The 17,507-nt window shown below is 35.8% G+C and overlaps 1 protein-coding gene across 1 annotated transcript in view; it reads left to right on the top strand.

Annotated features, from left to right (window-relative positions):
• Nucleotides 1-17,507, top strand: part of LOC132103986 (collagen alpha-1(XXII) chain-like) — a 51,923-nt gene that overhangs the window by 10,205 nt on the left and 24,211 nt on the right. Inside the window, exons 4-15 of the mRNA XM_059509115.1 lie at nt 4,437-4,517; nt 9,700-9,811; nt 9,943-10,066; nt 10,235-10,510; nt 11,182-11,262; nt 11,535-11,651; nt 12,532-12,576; nt 12,703-12,765; nt 13,338-13,376; nt 16,238-16,291; nt 17,088-17,141; nt 17,226-17,279. Of these exons, the coding sequence (XP_059365098.1) occupies nt 4,437-4,517; nt 9,700-9,811; nt 9,943-10,066; nt 10,235-10,510; nt 11,182-11,262; nt 11,535-11,651; nt 12,532-12,576; nt 12,703-12,765; nt 13,338-13,376; nt 16,238-16,291; nt 17,088-17,141; nt 17,226-17,279 (1,100 nt within the window). The remainder of the gene's footprint in view (nt 1-4,436; nt 4,518-9,699; nt 9,812-9,942; nt 10,067-10,234; nt 10,511-11,181; nt 11,263-11,534; nt 11,652-12,531; nt 12,577-12,702; nt 12,766-13,337; nt 13,377-16,237; nt 16,292-17,087; nt 17,142-17,225; nt 17,280-17,507) is intronic.

Below are 17,507 nucleotides of genomic sequence, written 5' to 3'. Positions count from 1 at the left end.
GCATCATTCTCCAGTCTGAAATGTCAGGGTGATTACCGGTAATTGTACATTTTATTGTTCAGTGGTAACAGTTGGTATTTCTTAGTTCAATACAGTGCAAACTGTCCTATGCATTTTCATTAATTACATCATTAACCAACAACATCTACAAACTCTTTCCAGGTGTATAGTGATTTATATTTAGTTAAAGCCATTTTGACAACTGATTATCCTTAGCATCTCTGATATGATTTTTTTAATGTAATCCAATCACGATTTGATGTGCTTTAAGAAATAAGCAAGGAGCAAACAAGAAAATAAATGGAAAAGTCTTTGGAAAAACAATGTGGAAATGCAGCAATTTGAAGGCTATGTTCTACTCAGTCCATCATTTTAGTTTCATGGCCACTCTCTAAATTACTGCCTTTATGCCACAGCTGAAGGAAACTGCCCTCGATAGAACACATTTAGAAATTTAAACAATGACGCATGACTGGCTTTAGATTGCCTTGTCATTTCATTAGTCAAAGGAAATAGGTATGTCAAAAACAATGAATGAATGACAACATTTACTTGTCATTTAGCAGCATGCTAATTGTGGGGTCAGTCCCCCTAAAGAAACTATGAGGTTAAAGGAGCAGTTCAGTTGTGAATCATTGTTTTGAGTCAGATCTTTCCAGTGAATCAATTGATACAGCCATTCTGAATAATTCATTCATAAATCTCAATAAGACTCAATGTGCATGATTAACTAACTAGAAATTTGATTCTACACCTAATTTCAATGACCACAAGTTACATTTTCTGGCATGACTAAGATCTGCTAGTAGTTAGCAATTTACTTTTTGTGTTTTAGAAAGGTAAAGGGAACAATATGACCTGTTTGCAGTAATACAGAAAGTAACTCAAGTAGTAACAAAAGTCTGCTTCACCACTGTATGTGTCATGTTTTATTATTGCTTTGACCACACAAGAGTTCTAGATAGCTCTAGTGCTACTCAGATGTCCACTTCAAACTAAAGAGCTCCTCAAGTTTCTTAGCATATTAAAATGATTTCTGATGGTCTGTGTGACACTGAAGACTGGAGAATTGGTTGTTGAAAATCCAGCGTTGCCATCACAGAAATTAAAATTTAAAGCAAATGTATGTAATTTTTTATGTGTGCGGCTTTGGAGCCCCCTACAGATAAATTAGTGGAATTCACTGTTGTAAATTGTAATCTCCAGGGGCGGACTTTACCAATAAGCCAGGTAAACGGCCACTTAGGGCCACTGGGAATCAGGAGGCCCCATCTGATTTTGGCAAAACATATTTGGCAAACGCTCACCGTTGTTCACTCACCGATTAAAACAGGAGTTTTTGTCAAGTGCTGAGTTTTGCAAGCTTGCTAATATTCTCATTATGAAAACATGTAGATAGGCTACGTTGTAAATAAGAAATTGTCTGAATGTTGTGCAGATCGCGATGAACTGAAGTGAATGCAATATATATTTTTTATAATGTTTTCTTTTGTTATATGAAAAAAAAATAGCATCAGGTCGACTAACTGTTAACTTATATTGTGAAGAGGTAAATAAACTATAAACTATGAGAAAGCGAGCAAAATAAGGATTAGGTGTTAAAGAGGACCCAGTTATTGTGTCATACCTGAAATTTGCTTTGGGCCTCCAAATCACTAAGTCCATCAATCACAGTGGAGCTGTACACGTGAATTCACTGCTGTCGTAAAGCAATCCACTTTTTCTTGGAATTTCGTACCAGCTTGCCAAATTTATTAGCGTGGGAAAGAAACAGAAGACAGAAGCTGTTCACCTTTTTAGAATCTGTGTACCATCAGAAATTACTTGAAAGTAATATTTCAAGGTTGCTTTAAAATATATTCTAATAATATTATAATTATAATACAATAATACTGCTTTATTGCATTTTTTGATTAATTAAACATGTCTCTGTGAACATAAAGAGACATATTTCAAAAGTATAAAAAAAAAAAAAAAAAATCGAAATTATTCGAATCTTTTGGTATTGTAAATAACTGAAAAGGATATGTGGATGTCCGCTGTACTGGTAACATAACTTGGCTAACATAACAGACACAACACAAATATAGACAGCCAGGTGGTCTTTTCTCTAGCCTTAATTTATCCCAGGGTGGGCGTCTGAGCTCTTCATGTTTTGGCGGTCAGGAGGTTGATGTTTGGACCTGGCAGGGACTCGCTCAGGGGTGTGAGGGTTTGGGAGAGTCACGCTGAGGACACTGTATCGGACAGAGACGTAATTGTGTCAAGTGACCCAGCCTCTGTAAAGTGGAATTCGTAGCGAAGTTGAGGCCTCTTAAACATTGCAAAGCACTTTTTATAGGAACGATTAAAGAAAATTACAGGGTCTGATCATACACAATTGTCAGGGACATGATCAGCCGCTGTGGTTTGGGCATCTGCCTGCTTCATGCCAAGAGTGTGTGCATGTGTGTGGGAGAGAGAGAGAGAGAGAGAGAGAGCAAGGAAAAAAATCTAGTGTATATTTTAGTTTTATAGTGTGATTTTGTGCATTATTCTACTGAAATTTAAGTATCATAAATGTAGTTGAAAAAAGCATACAACTTAATGATAATTTTGTAGCTATTTTATGCTTTTTGCATACTTTTCGTTTCACAGAAAAATAACAGCATACTGCAAAAGGGAGAGTGAATCACAAAAGAATTTCTGTTTCTGTGTAAACTATGTTCCTCTAAAGATAACAGCTATAGAGCTTGTGTGGGTGATTCAGTTCTGGCACACAACATTTGCCAATTACATCACCTGTACATCATTTCCTATGCCCTCTTTTCAACTAAAAGTGACAAAAAAGCAAACAAACAAAAGCGATAAGTACTCATCCAAAAGTATCTAGGCTTAATTAGCATCCTTCCTTAGCACTAGCAAGTTCTTTTCTACAAATAGCACATTCTCATCACGGATGCCGTAGTAAACGAGTCTGCTGGTGTTGTCTTTCGTCCTGTCATCACTGCTATCACTAGCTATGCATCGCCATCTGAAATCTGCCTGTTTGTACGTCCTAAATTATCTTCTAGAAAGGATCTTCTAACAGTCTGTCTTCAAGCACAGAGAGGAAGATGGATCATATTGCAGTGTCAGTCACTCTCAACTGTTCATTTCCTTCAGCTGTTAGTAAAATTACTCCTCTTCAAAGTGGGGAAGGTTTACTGCTCAGAATATAATTATTGTTGACTCATATGAGACAGTTCCTGACAAATAAATATAATAAGATATCTTAAATGTGTTTTGATATTATTCCTTTAATATTAAAAATGAAAATTCTGACGTCCTTTACTCAAGTGAACACAAAAGAAGATATATTGTATTGAAGAATGTTGCTAACCAAACAGTTGACAGTAGCCATTGACTTCTATAGTTTTTTTTCTTTTCATTTTTTTTTTTTAAATATACACTATGGAAATCGATGGCTACCATCAACTGTTTAGTTACTAACATTCTTCAAAAAATATCTTCTGTGTTCAACACACACACAAAAAAAGAAACCCATTCAGGTTTGAAACAACTTGAGGATGAGTAATGAATGGCATAATTTTCATTTTTGGTTGAACTATCAATTGATAATAAGTCAAATCATTTGATTTTGTCAAAATATTACAAGAGATGTTTAAGTTCCTGTTAAGATTTGACTTTTGGTTATAGTCTTTGGTATCTTGGCAAATTTGAGCACAGTTTAAGACGTTATTGAGCTTCTGAAATTCTAGAAGAAATGTCTTTTGCAGGTTAAAAAATATATATCTAGATTTCAACTAGCTGATGTCTGGATATTGAGACGTTACAGCAACTGTATGTAGTTGTGTGTATTTTTGCGGTTTTGGTGCACCCTACAGTTGAATGAATACAATGAATAACCCCAGAGAAAAAGTTTTCTAATAAGCCATTGTTTTTTTAGAATTCAGTGTAGGATCAAAACATGCAGTTGCTTTAAAGAAAACTTGTTTCCTATTTTTTACCAATGTGAAAAGAAGTGCCTTTTTTTTCTCCAAAACGCAATCCATTTTTCTAATCATGCCAATAGTCAACATAAAACGTTTAAATGTTACATTTTTGTGAGTGAAAAGGTTTGTCACTGCAAAAATACCATGGCAGACTGCCTGGGCACCTGAAGCCATTCATTAAAATGTCAACAAAAAATTAATTTCACAGTATGAATTAATGATGAGGTCTGCTTCCATAAAGAAGATGTTTAGAAGTTTCAGGAGACCAGACACTGGTAATAAAGCACAGATTGCAATAACTCCAATTGTATCATATTAACTTAAATAGGACTAAAATATTACTTTTCTAACTGTAGAAATATATTGCCATTATGCAAACACCTGTGGAGTGCTGTTCAGTGAATAAAAACTGAGGAGTGTATTCAATATTATGCCCACTCATAATGTTATGTCTCTCCACAGATGTCCTGTGTCCAAACATGAAAGTCCAGGCAGGCCTGTTCAGGCCGAACAGCACAAGTGCTGGACTGACGGAGGTCCCAGGTAATGTTTTCTCTTATCCATATTCTCTCACAGAATATGGATTTGGATTTGCGTCTTAGGAAATGGTCACATGGTGTCATAACACAGTGACTTCTCATAGCGAAAAACAATGTAGTTTCAACCACGATTCAGTAATATTGTCTACAACTCAAGTTGTAGTGATTCATGATCATTTTATATACCACTATATGTCAGTGTTTCTGTGTTTCGCCTTCAGATGTGAGAAAACCAAAACATTTCTTCTTCTCAAGGTTACGCAGTTACATGAAAATCATCCATAGTGCATTTTATTTCAATTAGAGGGTCAAAAATAAAGGAAGAGGTGCACTGTATAATGATTCGGACATACGGACTTCCAATCTTGGACTTCAGGGTTTTTTGTAGGATTTTTTATTTATTTTGTGTGTGTGTGTGTGTAGATGTAAGTATTGATACCACAGACTACAAGTCTAGTTTCTATGTGTAAAGTACTCTTGGATCAAAAATAAAGCTTTCTTTTCCCAGAAGTTTGCTTTTTAAAACATGAAACGTTGCAGCGAGACAGCGAGGTTTTCGAAATAAGATATCTTTTGCCCTCCTCTGTTCTAAGAAATGCAGAGTTCTTTAGTGATTACACAGATCTTGAGGATGTTGTGTTTGGGTCTTCAGGGGGTTCTGAGTTCCTCTGTGAGACACCCACTCAAATTCATCAACCTAAGTAAAAAACCAGACCGAAACAGAGAGAGAGAGCGCTTACCTGTGGTAGTAAATGACTATACAATCTGGAGCTATAGGGGTATGTACAAAATGCTCAAGAGAACCATTTCTCGTAAATCTGATGAGTTTTGGTCTTGTTTTAATTGCTCAAATCTATCTTGACAAATTCTCAGAAAAGCGGTAACCCTGTAAAATGGAGGTGAATTAAGATTTGTGCTTTGAAAAATACAGAGTATTCTTTATTCTTTTTATATTTTTTATATTACTTAAAAAAATAAAAATAAAACAGAGTTTCTGAAATGTGGCCTGTTTAACTCTAATTATACTACTGATAATGAGTGATGATAGGATAAGTGCTGTCTTTGGTATTCAGATGGAGTCTGAACGTCTGAACATCTTTTGTGCGTCACTACACTTTCTTTTTCGTTTCTGTCATCTTAGGCCTTGTAAGCTTGACGTTTGTGCATAGATCTGTTTGGTTGTGGTTCTTTTGGATTGCACTGACAAGACTAGATCTCTCCTCCTTTGGTGGCTATAAGTGTTAATTATGGCATCTTGCTCTTGCAATCTGCAATATTCAAGTGAACAACACAAGCTAAATCTTCAGGGAAATTCCAGGTTCACATAAGATGTCACAATTGCTGAAGCTGCCAACATCTGCATGTTGTTTCTGAAGTTGAAACATCACTCTTTTCCAAGGCAAGGCCAAAATGGACATAAAAAGTTGCCGACTCAAGATTCCATCTGTAAAGTAACTTAACAACACAAAACTTGAATCCATTGTTTCCTTATAAGAAATGAGGTGAATGTGCATTAACTCAGTTATATGGATCATATAATTTAACACAAAGTTTTCCACACGTTATTGATCAAACTATGTGTGGTCCTTCAAAAATTACCTTTTCAGTATTACATTGAAATTGGGAAGATGCTTCATCGAAACTTTGAGGTATATGCGTACTAAAAGTCGAACCAAAGTCCCTTTCTTAGAAAGTCTGTTCACTCGGAGGCTATATTTGCAATGTGTTCAGGCAGCTATTTTGAGCATTCAATACCAAGTTTTATACTTGAATGGGGGACCGAGTGGGAACAGAAGAAATTATTATAGTAATATTATGTGTTATGAACCGTAATGTTTCACCTTATATTATTGCCTCCCCTACAGGCCTGTTCTTACCAAAAACCATAGCTATAAAGATAGCGATAGTTCTAAAAATCATTCTCCACACCATAAAGATAAAGGCACAGAGAAACAATATCTTTGGCATCACTTTCAAAACAAGGAAAAAACTTTTCCAGCTGATGACCGATAAAAGCATTGACACCCAATCAGCAGTCTCAGCCTCTGTCCTCACCCCCATGGACCATTGGCTGAACGTCTGATGCATATGGCACACAAAATTGGAAACACTTCAGAGTTTCAAAGTCGTCATTGGATTGGATGAATTATACACGATATGTGATGTGCATTTTGGGTTCTTTAATGTTCCACCTGGAAACAAATATGCTGTGGCGCCAAACCCCCTCATGTTAGAAGAAGGTTGTGTTTACAACTGTGATATTGAGTGCTTATCAGGATCAACTAAATGCTGGATTTTTGAAAGTATGTGAAATAATTAAAGTTCACAGCATAGAATCTTTAAAATACATCCAAGAGTTTTTTTAACACACGGTCTGATATTGTGGGGACATTTCCATGCCCCTAAACGTGACACGGCACAAACCGAAACGTGATTGGTTGCTTTATCTGTCAGTCATATGGCCTCGGGCGGTCCTAGCCATTCAAATCGGCCAAGGTTCATTCATAGACCTAATATAGTTATCTTTATACATTTTGGTGCGAACGGGCCTTAATTTTAATCCTACCGATATCCATACTATATAGAACATACTTTTTAAGTCACAAAGCAAATTCAGATTTCAAATGTAGGAGCTCAGGATTCGATTGTGGATTCCACGCATGTATTTGGACTTGTTCTGTCATATTGTGTGTTGCATGTTCTTCCATTCATAGTAATATGAGTTTACACGTCTTGATATATAAAAAGTTTTTGGTCGAACTCATGAGTCATGATGACCTTGCTGTATGAGGTACAGGTTTTGCTCACGGCGCACGCGCACGGTGAGGCAGCACGTTTTAAAAGGGTGTGGACAAGGCAAATTTTCAAAAGATCGGTGCGTTTTAAAACCCAATATATTTACAATGAAATGGAACATAATACAGGGGTCTTAATATGCGTTGTTTTTCAGCATCTTAAAACCACTAGATGCTGAGGGGAGAAACACCCGTTTGTCACGCTAACGCACTGTGACCATGTTAAAATTCACTCGTAGAGTTTTCATGCGGTGACACTGGGCTGGTTTCCAGATTGTTGCGTTATGTACAGAAGTGCCCATGTGTTCGGATCAAAGGCACGAGTCGAAATAACGCACTCATCTGTGCCGCGCCGCAGAACCGACCCAGCCTTCCTCGCTCTCTCACTGTTTAAAATAAGACTCGGTGGTGATTATACGCTTTCACTCGCCAGGCCTAAATTACAGGTCCTGCTCGCCATGCGAGGTTCCTCCAGGCTTAGAAACGCCACTGGTGGAGAGCCGTGCCCTGGCGCATGGAGACGCCGAGACAAACAGAGAGTCGTGGAAATGAGCTGATGAGAAGTGAACAGCTGGAGAAAGATAAATTAAAGTTTAATTAGGTCATTTGAATTAATAGCATGTAAAAAAAAAGGTTGTTCTACACCTGCATGACTTTATATCTTCTTATCACACACACACACACACACACACTCAGACCAGACTTGCTGTATATTTCAATATTAAATAATCTAATTGGCCTATTGTTTTTAAATCCTGAACCATTTTAGACTTGAAACAGCATTTATGGCACAAGAGACTGCAAAAACATTGAGATGTAATGTAACGGCCAAAGATGTCAAATTAAAACTAGCACAGATGGAACATGAGAATGTGTGAGCGGCCCTCTAATGCTGGTCTGCCAGAAACCATGAGGGATTTGTTGTGCTTTGTGAGCGCAAAAAATAAAATGAAAGTGCTTTTATTGTCTTATGGTTTTTCTTCTTTGCTCTTAACACAGTATCTGCTTTCTAAGTTTTCAGCCACCTGTTACTCTACCACAGACTCGCACACACTGTCTGGCCTAGACTGCCACACATTCTCACATTACCACCGAGTTAAACAACGACTCAAACATCCTTCAGTTCAAATAATCATTCTCTCTAGACAGTTTAAACAACCTCCGTTTGCTGACACGAACACACCTGCCCTATGAAAACAACATGAGAGTTCCCCGAGTGAAAGCAAGATCACTCTGCGTGACCCTTACAGGCGTCATATACACAAACCATCAGCGTTTCATGTACCCAGAGCTCTTTTAAAAGTTTAACTTCTCCATTAATGTGTTTCCAAAATGACCCTTGAATTTCCTGCCTAGGCAACGCCCAGGGCCCCGCTGGCATCGTCATGGTAACAGACTATGTATTGGCAATAGGAGCGCCATGGTTTGGCCGCTATAATAGGGTGGAAGGCCAGGACTGCCAGACTCAGTTAGATACACACACAGACACACACACACACACATGCTGGAGAACAAGTGACATAATTGCACAAGAAAGTTTTTTTTTTTAAACATCTGGTGCAGCAAGTGCAGTTTAATGAGTGTTGGCTGCGGATCTGAAGCATTAATTAGTGGGCTGATATCCACACACACAGCATAGCTCCACTCTATTATTTTAAACAAACAATGATGTCATGTTTGATCCCAGAGGCATGGACTTTTTTGTGTGAATGTGGAAAAAGGCCCAAGTGATGCGTGTCATTTTGCTTGCAGAACTGTAATACATGTACTTCAACACTGAAAACACAGGTGACAGATGCATTAATTTATTCTTTACTGTGGTTTGTCTCCCTTTATGTCCTTTTATGTATACCTTATCATTCTGCATTACATGCATTTCTGTATCACTAGATTCTGGTTGGGCAGTGGTATTATGTGAATAAATATTTGTGTAATAATGCTAAATGTAAAGTTAACCATATATACATATATATATATATATATATATATAGCATTAGAATTATATACTGTAAGTAATTTTTATTTTAACAAGTCATATTACCTATTTACTTAATTTGTATATCTGTATGGCTTTTTGAACTACTTCCATGTATGAAATGTGCTTAATAATAAACCTACCTAGCTTCGCACAAAGTAGAAACTATGTCATTGCATATAGGCCTTTTTGACTTATTGCACTATGATATTTTAATCCTCTGGTTCAGAAGCGATTCAGGAAAGTTCATAGAGCATGTTGTCATTTTGACCTGTCTCGTGGACTCCCCCTAGTGATCATTGATGGAAAGACATCATTTAACAATAATTTTCGTCAGGGGACATTCTAGTTTACTTAATAGGAAAAGTAACTTAATAATAAATAAATATTTTTTTTTCTTTTTCTTTTTTCTCCAGGATTTGATTTGATGGAGTACTTCAATGTCAGAGATTTTCTTGGAGAAAAATTTGAGCCAGGTCAGACCCCCTATGTCCGCCTCGGTACCATGCCCATCGTCCAACAATCAGAGTAAGAGAATAATTTATTACAATGGCATATGCAAAAATCACATTACGTGCTTTTACTTAATTTATAATATGTGTATTTTCAGACAATATGCAAGGTATATGTTTTTTAACAAGAGGTTTCATGTGTTGTAGAGATGTGTTACCTCAGGGTCTGCCTGATGAATACGCCTTTGTGACCACATTCAAGTTCAGGAAGACCTCTCGTAAAGAAGACTGGTACCTATGGCAGGTCTATGACAAATACGGCATTCCACAGGTGTGCACTAATGAGTCCTGAATGGGGCTGAAACAACAGGACTGTATTCTTAAATTTAAGTTCTCTTCCAAAGTTCTGATTTTCAAATCAATTTAAAAATTTTAAATAACATCTAATATCATTAAATGCAATGTAAGCTGATCAGACTGTAATGAGAATGTCCTCCAGGTCTCCATCCGTTTGGACGGGGAGAACAAAGCAGTCGAGTACAACGCTGTGGGCCTGACGAAGGATGCGGTCCGAGCCGTCTTTAAGAACCCAGAGGTGGAAGATCTTTTTGACCGTAACTGGCATAAGATCGGCATGAGGGTGGACTCCAAGTCAGTGTCCCTGTTTCTGGACTGCAAACACATTGAGACGCTGCCCATAGAGGAAAGAGAAGACATCGACATCCAGGGAAAGACTGTCATCGGCAAGAGACTCTATGACAGCATTCCCATTGATGTAAGCAAACAGTTGGGGTTTATTTATATGTATTTTGTACAAGATTAAGTCTCCCTCGCACAAAAGTGCTGTGATGGTACTACGATGGTATTCAATTATTATACCATGGTATACCAAGGTACTGATTGATTATAGTTTTCATTTAAAGAAAAATAATATAATAATATTTGCATGTTACATCTGAGAATACCATCATGGTAGTCTCTAAAAAAAAACATGGTTAAATAATTGATATATGATTTGCTGTTACACTAGCGTCAGTAAGCATTTTTTTCACTTAGCAAGAATGCATTAAATTGATCAAAAGTGACAGTAAAGACTTTTTGAAATGTCAGATTTTTTTTTCAAATAGATGCTGTTCTTTTGGACTTTCTTTTCATCAAAAAATCCTTAAAAACTGTATCATGGTTTTCACAAAAATAAAACCAGCACAACTTTCAGTTTTGATAATAGGAACCTGTAGGATGGGAGATATTTATATAAAAGCAATTTAATTATACTAAACTGGAATGTTTTTCACATTACTGTATTTTTAATCAAATAAATGCTTGTTGAGCATAAAAGACTTCTTTTAAAAACAATAAAAATCTTTTAAATGGTGACGTTCATGAAGTTTTAAGTCATGTTATCAATCATGACTGATACAACCAGTTCCTGTGTTTCCTCTATAGTTTGACCTCCAGAGGATGGTGATCTACTGTGATGGTAAACAGTCTGAGCAAGAGACGTGTTGCGATATTCCTGGTGGCCCAGTAAGTGCATCTGACTCGCATACAAATATTTATTCTCATTATGTCATCACATGGATAGTAAGGCAAAAACATACGATTTCTGACAGAACAAGTTCTCCAAAGGTCTTTGTTTTTAGTCCTCGATGAAGAGGGGGAATATTCGTTGTCTAGCATCCAGAATGTCTTGCTCATAATACTGGACATCCAATGCTTCCTCTACCTTTCCTCTCTCTTTCTTTCATAACTCGCCCAGTCTCTTTCCGTTTCCTTGTTCACTTTCTCTTCTCACTCAGTGTGAACAGTCTCTGGTGACTGAAACCCCTCCACTCCCGCTGCCAACCCCAAAACCAACAAGTGCTGAGCAGAAGAAACCAGCCGCCGTCAACTGCTCCTGTCCTGCAGGGGAAAGGGTAAGACCTTCCAGGTCAAAGGTCACACTCTTAAAGCTGGTGAACCCCCATGCTTAACATGCAAATAAATTGAATATCAGCCTTACGATACAGGAGCCAAAGTTGTTTACAGTATATGAGCAAAAGAGGCTAAATAGTTCATTTCTGAAGTCACGTGCTGAATAAATGTTGGTCATGTTAATATTAATGAAATATTTTGGTTTCTATTAACATCATCTGTGATCATACTGTAATTTCAGCTCAGCTTCACCTTAGTTTGTAAAAACAAGTCAAAATTTAAACTAATGCACTTACAATGGAAGTCTATGGGGCAAGACTTTGCAGTGGAATAAACTCTAAATAAATACACTGGTGTTGCCACAAGACTTCAACGTTAAACATTAATATGAGACTACTGTGATAAAATAATATATAAATATAATTAATAAAAAGTACAGTTATTATGTAAAATAAAATTATATATATAATTTTATTTTACATAATATTAGTATATTATATATATTAGTGCTGTCAAAATTACATTATACAAATGTAAAAAAATATACTGTTTTTATGTTGTTTCTACATTAATTTGAAGATTGAATATGAAATGATTGCTATCTAAAAGTGTGCGATTAATTAATTTGTTTGATCGATTGACAGCACTATATATATACTATATATATATATAGTTATTGTTATACAGTATATATAATTTAACCTGGACTTTTTATTTAAAGATATTAGGCTGAATATCAATTTTTTATTCTGAACTCTCTTTTGTAATGCATTCAGTTCTGTTTTGTAATGCATTCATTCTATACACACTTTTATTTCTGACATCTATCTTTCAGAATGTCTATCTCTTTTGCTATCTCTCTCAATCTTTCCCATCCTACAGGGTGAGACAGGTCTACCAGGTGCCGTGGGGCCCAAGGGTGAAAAGGTCAAATAATGTTTCATAATCTATCACAGCATCACTCAACTACTTTATTATGCTTTTGCACATCATCTCTGGATGCATTTCCAGTGGGTTCCTCATAGGCTCTTTGCATAAACTTTGCATCTGCAGGGGGATCCTGGTCTTAAAGGGGCAGAAGGACCACCAGGATACAAAGGGCAGAAAGGAGAACGTGTACGACATCCATATTATAACTTACAAAATTTCATATAGCTTTGTTGACTGTTTAGATGTACGGAGCACCACACATGACACGTAGGAAAAAATATAAAGCTAAATCGTGTGCACGATATACTAATTAGTTCTCTCAATGTACTAAAACGTGCACATGATTACTATAGCATTCCCTCGATTTCTAAATTGTGCACACAATGTACTAATTCGTTCCCTCGATTTGCAAAATCGTGCGCACGATTTAGCAAATCGAGCGAACGCAATATCAAATCGAGCGAACGCAATAGTAAATCGAGGGAACCCAATAGTAATCGTGTGTACGTTTTTGTAAATCGAGGGAACGAATTAGTAAATCGTGCGCACAATTTATTTATTTTTTCTTCTGTCATGTGCAGGGCTCCATATAGATGAACGTAAAACAGCATTGTTGTATATCAGAAATGCTTCTTGCAGAATAGTTCTTAGAGAAAAAATTATTTATTTTCATACGTTATTGATCTGCTTCCATTTCTGCTGTTTCTGACTCTCTGGGCCTGGAGAATAATAGATCGGTGTTGATTGATTATTTACAGGGCCAGGCTTTCTCTATCAAAGGCGATAGAGGAGAGAAGGTAAGGTCATGAATTTAACAGCCAAACTCCTCAAGATAGACAAAACATTGAATGTGTAGTCTATATGTGTGTCTGTTTGTGCACATGTGTATTTTGTCTCGTGTGAGCCAGAACCCAATTCATCAAAAACTTCATTCTTCCCTTGAATCCAAAGTCTACGATTACAAAAGAACGTAGCAGGATAGAAAAACTGTGGACTCTCTTTTAATTAGAAATCAATAAAAATATCTTATTTTGAAATGCAGAGTTATGGGTCTTCCAACCTCTAAGGATATGCAAAACAAAAAGCTGTGCACCGAACCCCCACTCACAGCACTTAAAACAGACATCCTCCGCGGCTCAGCAGACAAAAGGACAGACTCCAGGGCATAATTACCTCCGAATAATATCATAATTAACCTCCATCAGTCAGAGATTTGTACAGGAGATTAGACGACTGTGGTTTTGTCAATAGAACGACGACTGCCATTATTTAAACATTTACCTGTGCTTATCAGTAAATGACCAGATTTCATTTGTATGATGAATATTTTGAGTCACAATCTCTTAAGACTTCTGGAAAGGCATCGTATTATTTTTATTTCCACTGCACTTGGTCACTGTTCAGCCAAATTTAGATGCCATTTGACGCCCACAGCTAGAAAAATGTAGCATGCTGGATTGGTCAGTGGAATTTCCTGCAGGCGACCTACAAACAGCAAATGCTGTGCTAGAGCAGGTTAACAATTGCAAAACAAAAACATAAAACAATTAATATTGCCACTTAAAGGGACAGTTCACCCAAAAATGTAAATGGTGTGGGGTTGGCGCAGTGGATAAGACACATGCCTATGGTGTGAGAGACCCGGGTTTGAATCCACTGTGAGACACCAATGTGTCCCTGAGAAAGACACTTAACCCCTAGTTGCTCCAGAGGGGTGTGACCTCTGACATATACAGCAATTGTAAGTCGCTTTGGATAAAAGCGTCAGCTAAATGAATAAATGCTAATTTACTCACCCTCAGGTGGTTCTAAACATGTATGAGTTTCTTTCTTCTATTGAATAGATTTGGAAGAATACTGATAAAAAAATAAAAACAACTGACGGTTGCTGTTGACTTTCATAGTATGGAAAAATATAGCTACCATCAACAGTTTGGTTACCAGCATTCTTCCAAATCTTCATTTGTGTTTAACAGAAGAAAAAACTTTTACTGTTTTGGAATGACATGGAGGTGAGTAAATGATTACAACATTTCATTTTTAGTTGAAGTGTCCCTTTAAGATTTAGAACAAACCCAAACAATGAAATTGCCATCATTGACTCACCCTCATGTCATTCCAAACCCACACGTCTTTGGTTAATCTTCAAAACTCTATTGAGCCTAAGTTAAATCTGTTCATCATATAAAATGATCCTATCTCCTCACAAGATTTTGATTAGAATGCTCGATTCATATGGATTTGTTTTACAATGCATTTTATGAACTGCAAACAATGATTTTCTTCTGCAGTTTTTTTTTTTTATCTTGTTTTCCAATATAAATATCTAAATAGTCTTAAATCAAAATATATTTTCTAGAGAAGCAGAATGACTTAATAAGTTTATTTTTAAAACAAGAGTTTATGCATAAAACAAGTAAGTGGGGTAAGAGAAACTTAATTCAAAAGGAAAATTTTTATTTATTTTTTCTTACCGCAATGACAGATTTTTATTTTATATATATTTAAAAAAATAACTTAAATAAAACTCAAATTAACTTAATTTTGATACCTTTTTTTTCAGAAACAGTACTTCATACCTTAAGTCACTTTCCTTCTCAATTAACTTATATTGACAAAAATACAACAATTTTTCAAGACAAAAGTACTGAGAAAATCATTTTTTATGTGGCAGATAATAAATTAGGTAAAACAATCCCCTAGAATTACAATAAAGGATGAACATAAACCATATGTGCCAGTAACCATAGTGTTGTGATGGCAAGTTTTACATGAATGTTTTTGTTGTTATGCATGGTTTTCATTTGCTTGTGTGTGTATTTCTCTGTGTATATGTGTCAGTGTTTGCATGAGTGTCCATGTGTATATGTTAATGTGTTTATTCTGTGTATGTGAATGTGTGTCCGTTTACTCACATGTATCCATGTGTTACAGTATAAAGTTAGCTAGCAGCATATGGAGGAGTTGGCTAGTTAAAATGCATGATGCCACAAACGCATGTTTGTGTTTGAGGTGTTTCTCTGTCTCTTAACCCTGTTATGTGGTCATTTTGTCAATCCTTTAACACTGTAATGTTGTTTGTTTTGAAGCTGTGGTGCTTTTGAAAAGGATTCAATAGGAAACTTCATTAGAAACTAATTGAAATCAAGCAAATTAGCATCCACTATATGCTGTGAGGGTTGTATATGCTCCCAAAATTCCAGAAGATTCCCTGGAGTGCATTAGACATCTGAAAGGCATGGTATAATGGCAAAGATTTCTTTAGGTTTCCTTAGTGGTGTTTAGCATTAGAGTGTGATTCATTTTAATGACCAGAAAACTACTCTAACTGCTGTTGGCCTCTTTTTGTATTTTTACGATCTCACAAGACTTTCTTCGTAATATATATGCTTTTATAATATGTGATTCTTTGAGTGTAAAGATGGAAAATCTGTTAATGTCTGATGATCATTTCAAGCATTTCAAGCATTTTTAGTTGGCTGGTCTTGTTTTAAAAATATTATTTTGGTTTCTAAGGTCAGATTTTTCACAGGAATGCATTTGGCCCCATTGTATAACATGCTGAAGGATGAAACCTTTCGATGGTCACTTGTGGCCATGTCCAAACCGTGTCACATCTTGTTTTAATGCCATGTTGAAATCTAGTCTCTCTTCGCAGGGGGACAGCGGCGAGCGCGGTGAACCTGGAGCCAGAGGAGAAAGAGGAGAAAGAGTAAGACACACTTGTGTACACGCAAACAACATGAAATGCCATTTGTAGTTAACTCGCACTAGCATTCAAAAGTTTGGTGTCGCTAACAGAACAAGGTTTTGAAAGAACCAACATTTTAAATTATTTGTTTTCTATTTATTAAAATTATTATTTTTTATTATATTCCTTTTATTCCTGCTAAGCTGAATTTTCAGCATCATTTTCAGCACATTCTTCAGTCTCACATGATCCTTCAGAAATCCTTCTGATATGCTGATTTGCTGCTCAAAAACAAACAAGAGTCTGTGATTTATTTTTTCCAGGATAATTTTATGAATAGATAAGTTATAATTTATTATTATTAATTTATATATATATATATATATATATATATATATATATATATATATATATATATAACAATTTAAAAGTCTTTAAAGTCTTTTCTTTAAAAAAAAAAGTTATAATTTATTATTATTAATTTATATATATATATATTTAAAAACAATTTAAAAGTCTTTAAAGTCTTTTCTTTAAAAAAAAAATCTACCCTAAACATCTAAATATTTAGCAGCAGAATAATCAACAGAAAATATTATATTATTGGGTTTGGTTTGTGGATTCTGTGAGAGATTAAATTCCAGGCAGTGTTGATTACATCAGCTGAAAGAAAAAAATAAAAATAATAATAACTACATACTATGCAGCATACAATGAATATTTTATGTATTTATTTATTTATAATCCAGTTTTGTCTAAACATTGCTGATTCAATAGATGTGTTTATAAGTGCCATTAATATTTATGTAACTTTTAGGGATCAGACGGTTTACCCGGTCTGGGTGGGAAACACGGAGATAAAGGAGAGAGAGTGAGTGACAAAAAGTTGATTTGCATGTTGTTGAAGGTGTATTTTGATGGTTACAGTCTAATGATCGAGCATATTGATGAACAGGGTGAAAAGGGAGTTGCAGGTGAAGCTGGGTTACCTGGACCTCTCGGACCAAAGGTAAGACCTCCTTTAGACGGAAGAGTAAGAGACCAATGTCAGAAATTAACATTTTGTAATTGTCAATATGAACCCTCCACCACCCCCAATTTTTTTTCAGGGGAATTGTTTTGTCATTTTGAGACCAAAGAGGCTGTTGTCATTCCAAAAATGATTTAAGATGTGATATATCTAAATAGGAAATGATTTTCTTATGAAAAATGCTAAAAAAAAAAAAAAAGTTTAAAA

This window comes from Carassius carassius, chromosome 25 (genome assembly GCF_963082965.1).
Source record: "Carassius carassius chromosome 25, fCarCar2.1, whole genome shotgun sequence".
Taxonomy (NCBI): Eukaryota; Metazoa; Chordata; class Actinopteri; order Cypriniformes; family Cyprinidae; genus Carassius; species Carassius carassius.
The sequence above is the reverse complement of the archived record's forward strand: the minus strand, read 5'-3'. Positions and strand labels throughout refer to the sequence as shown.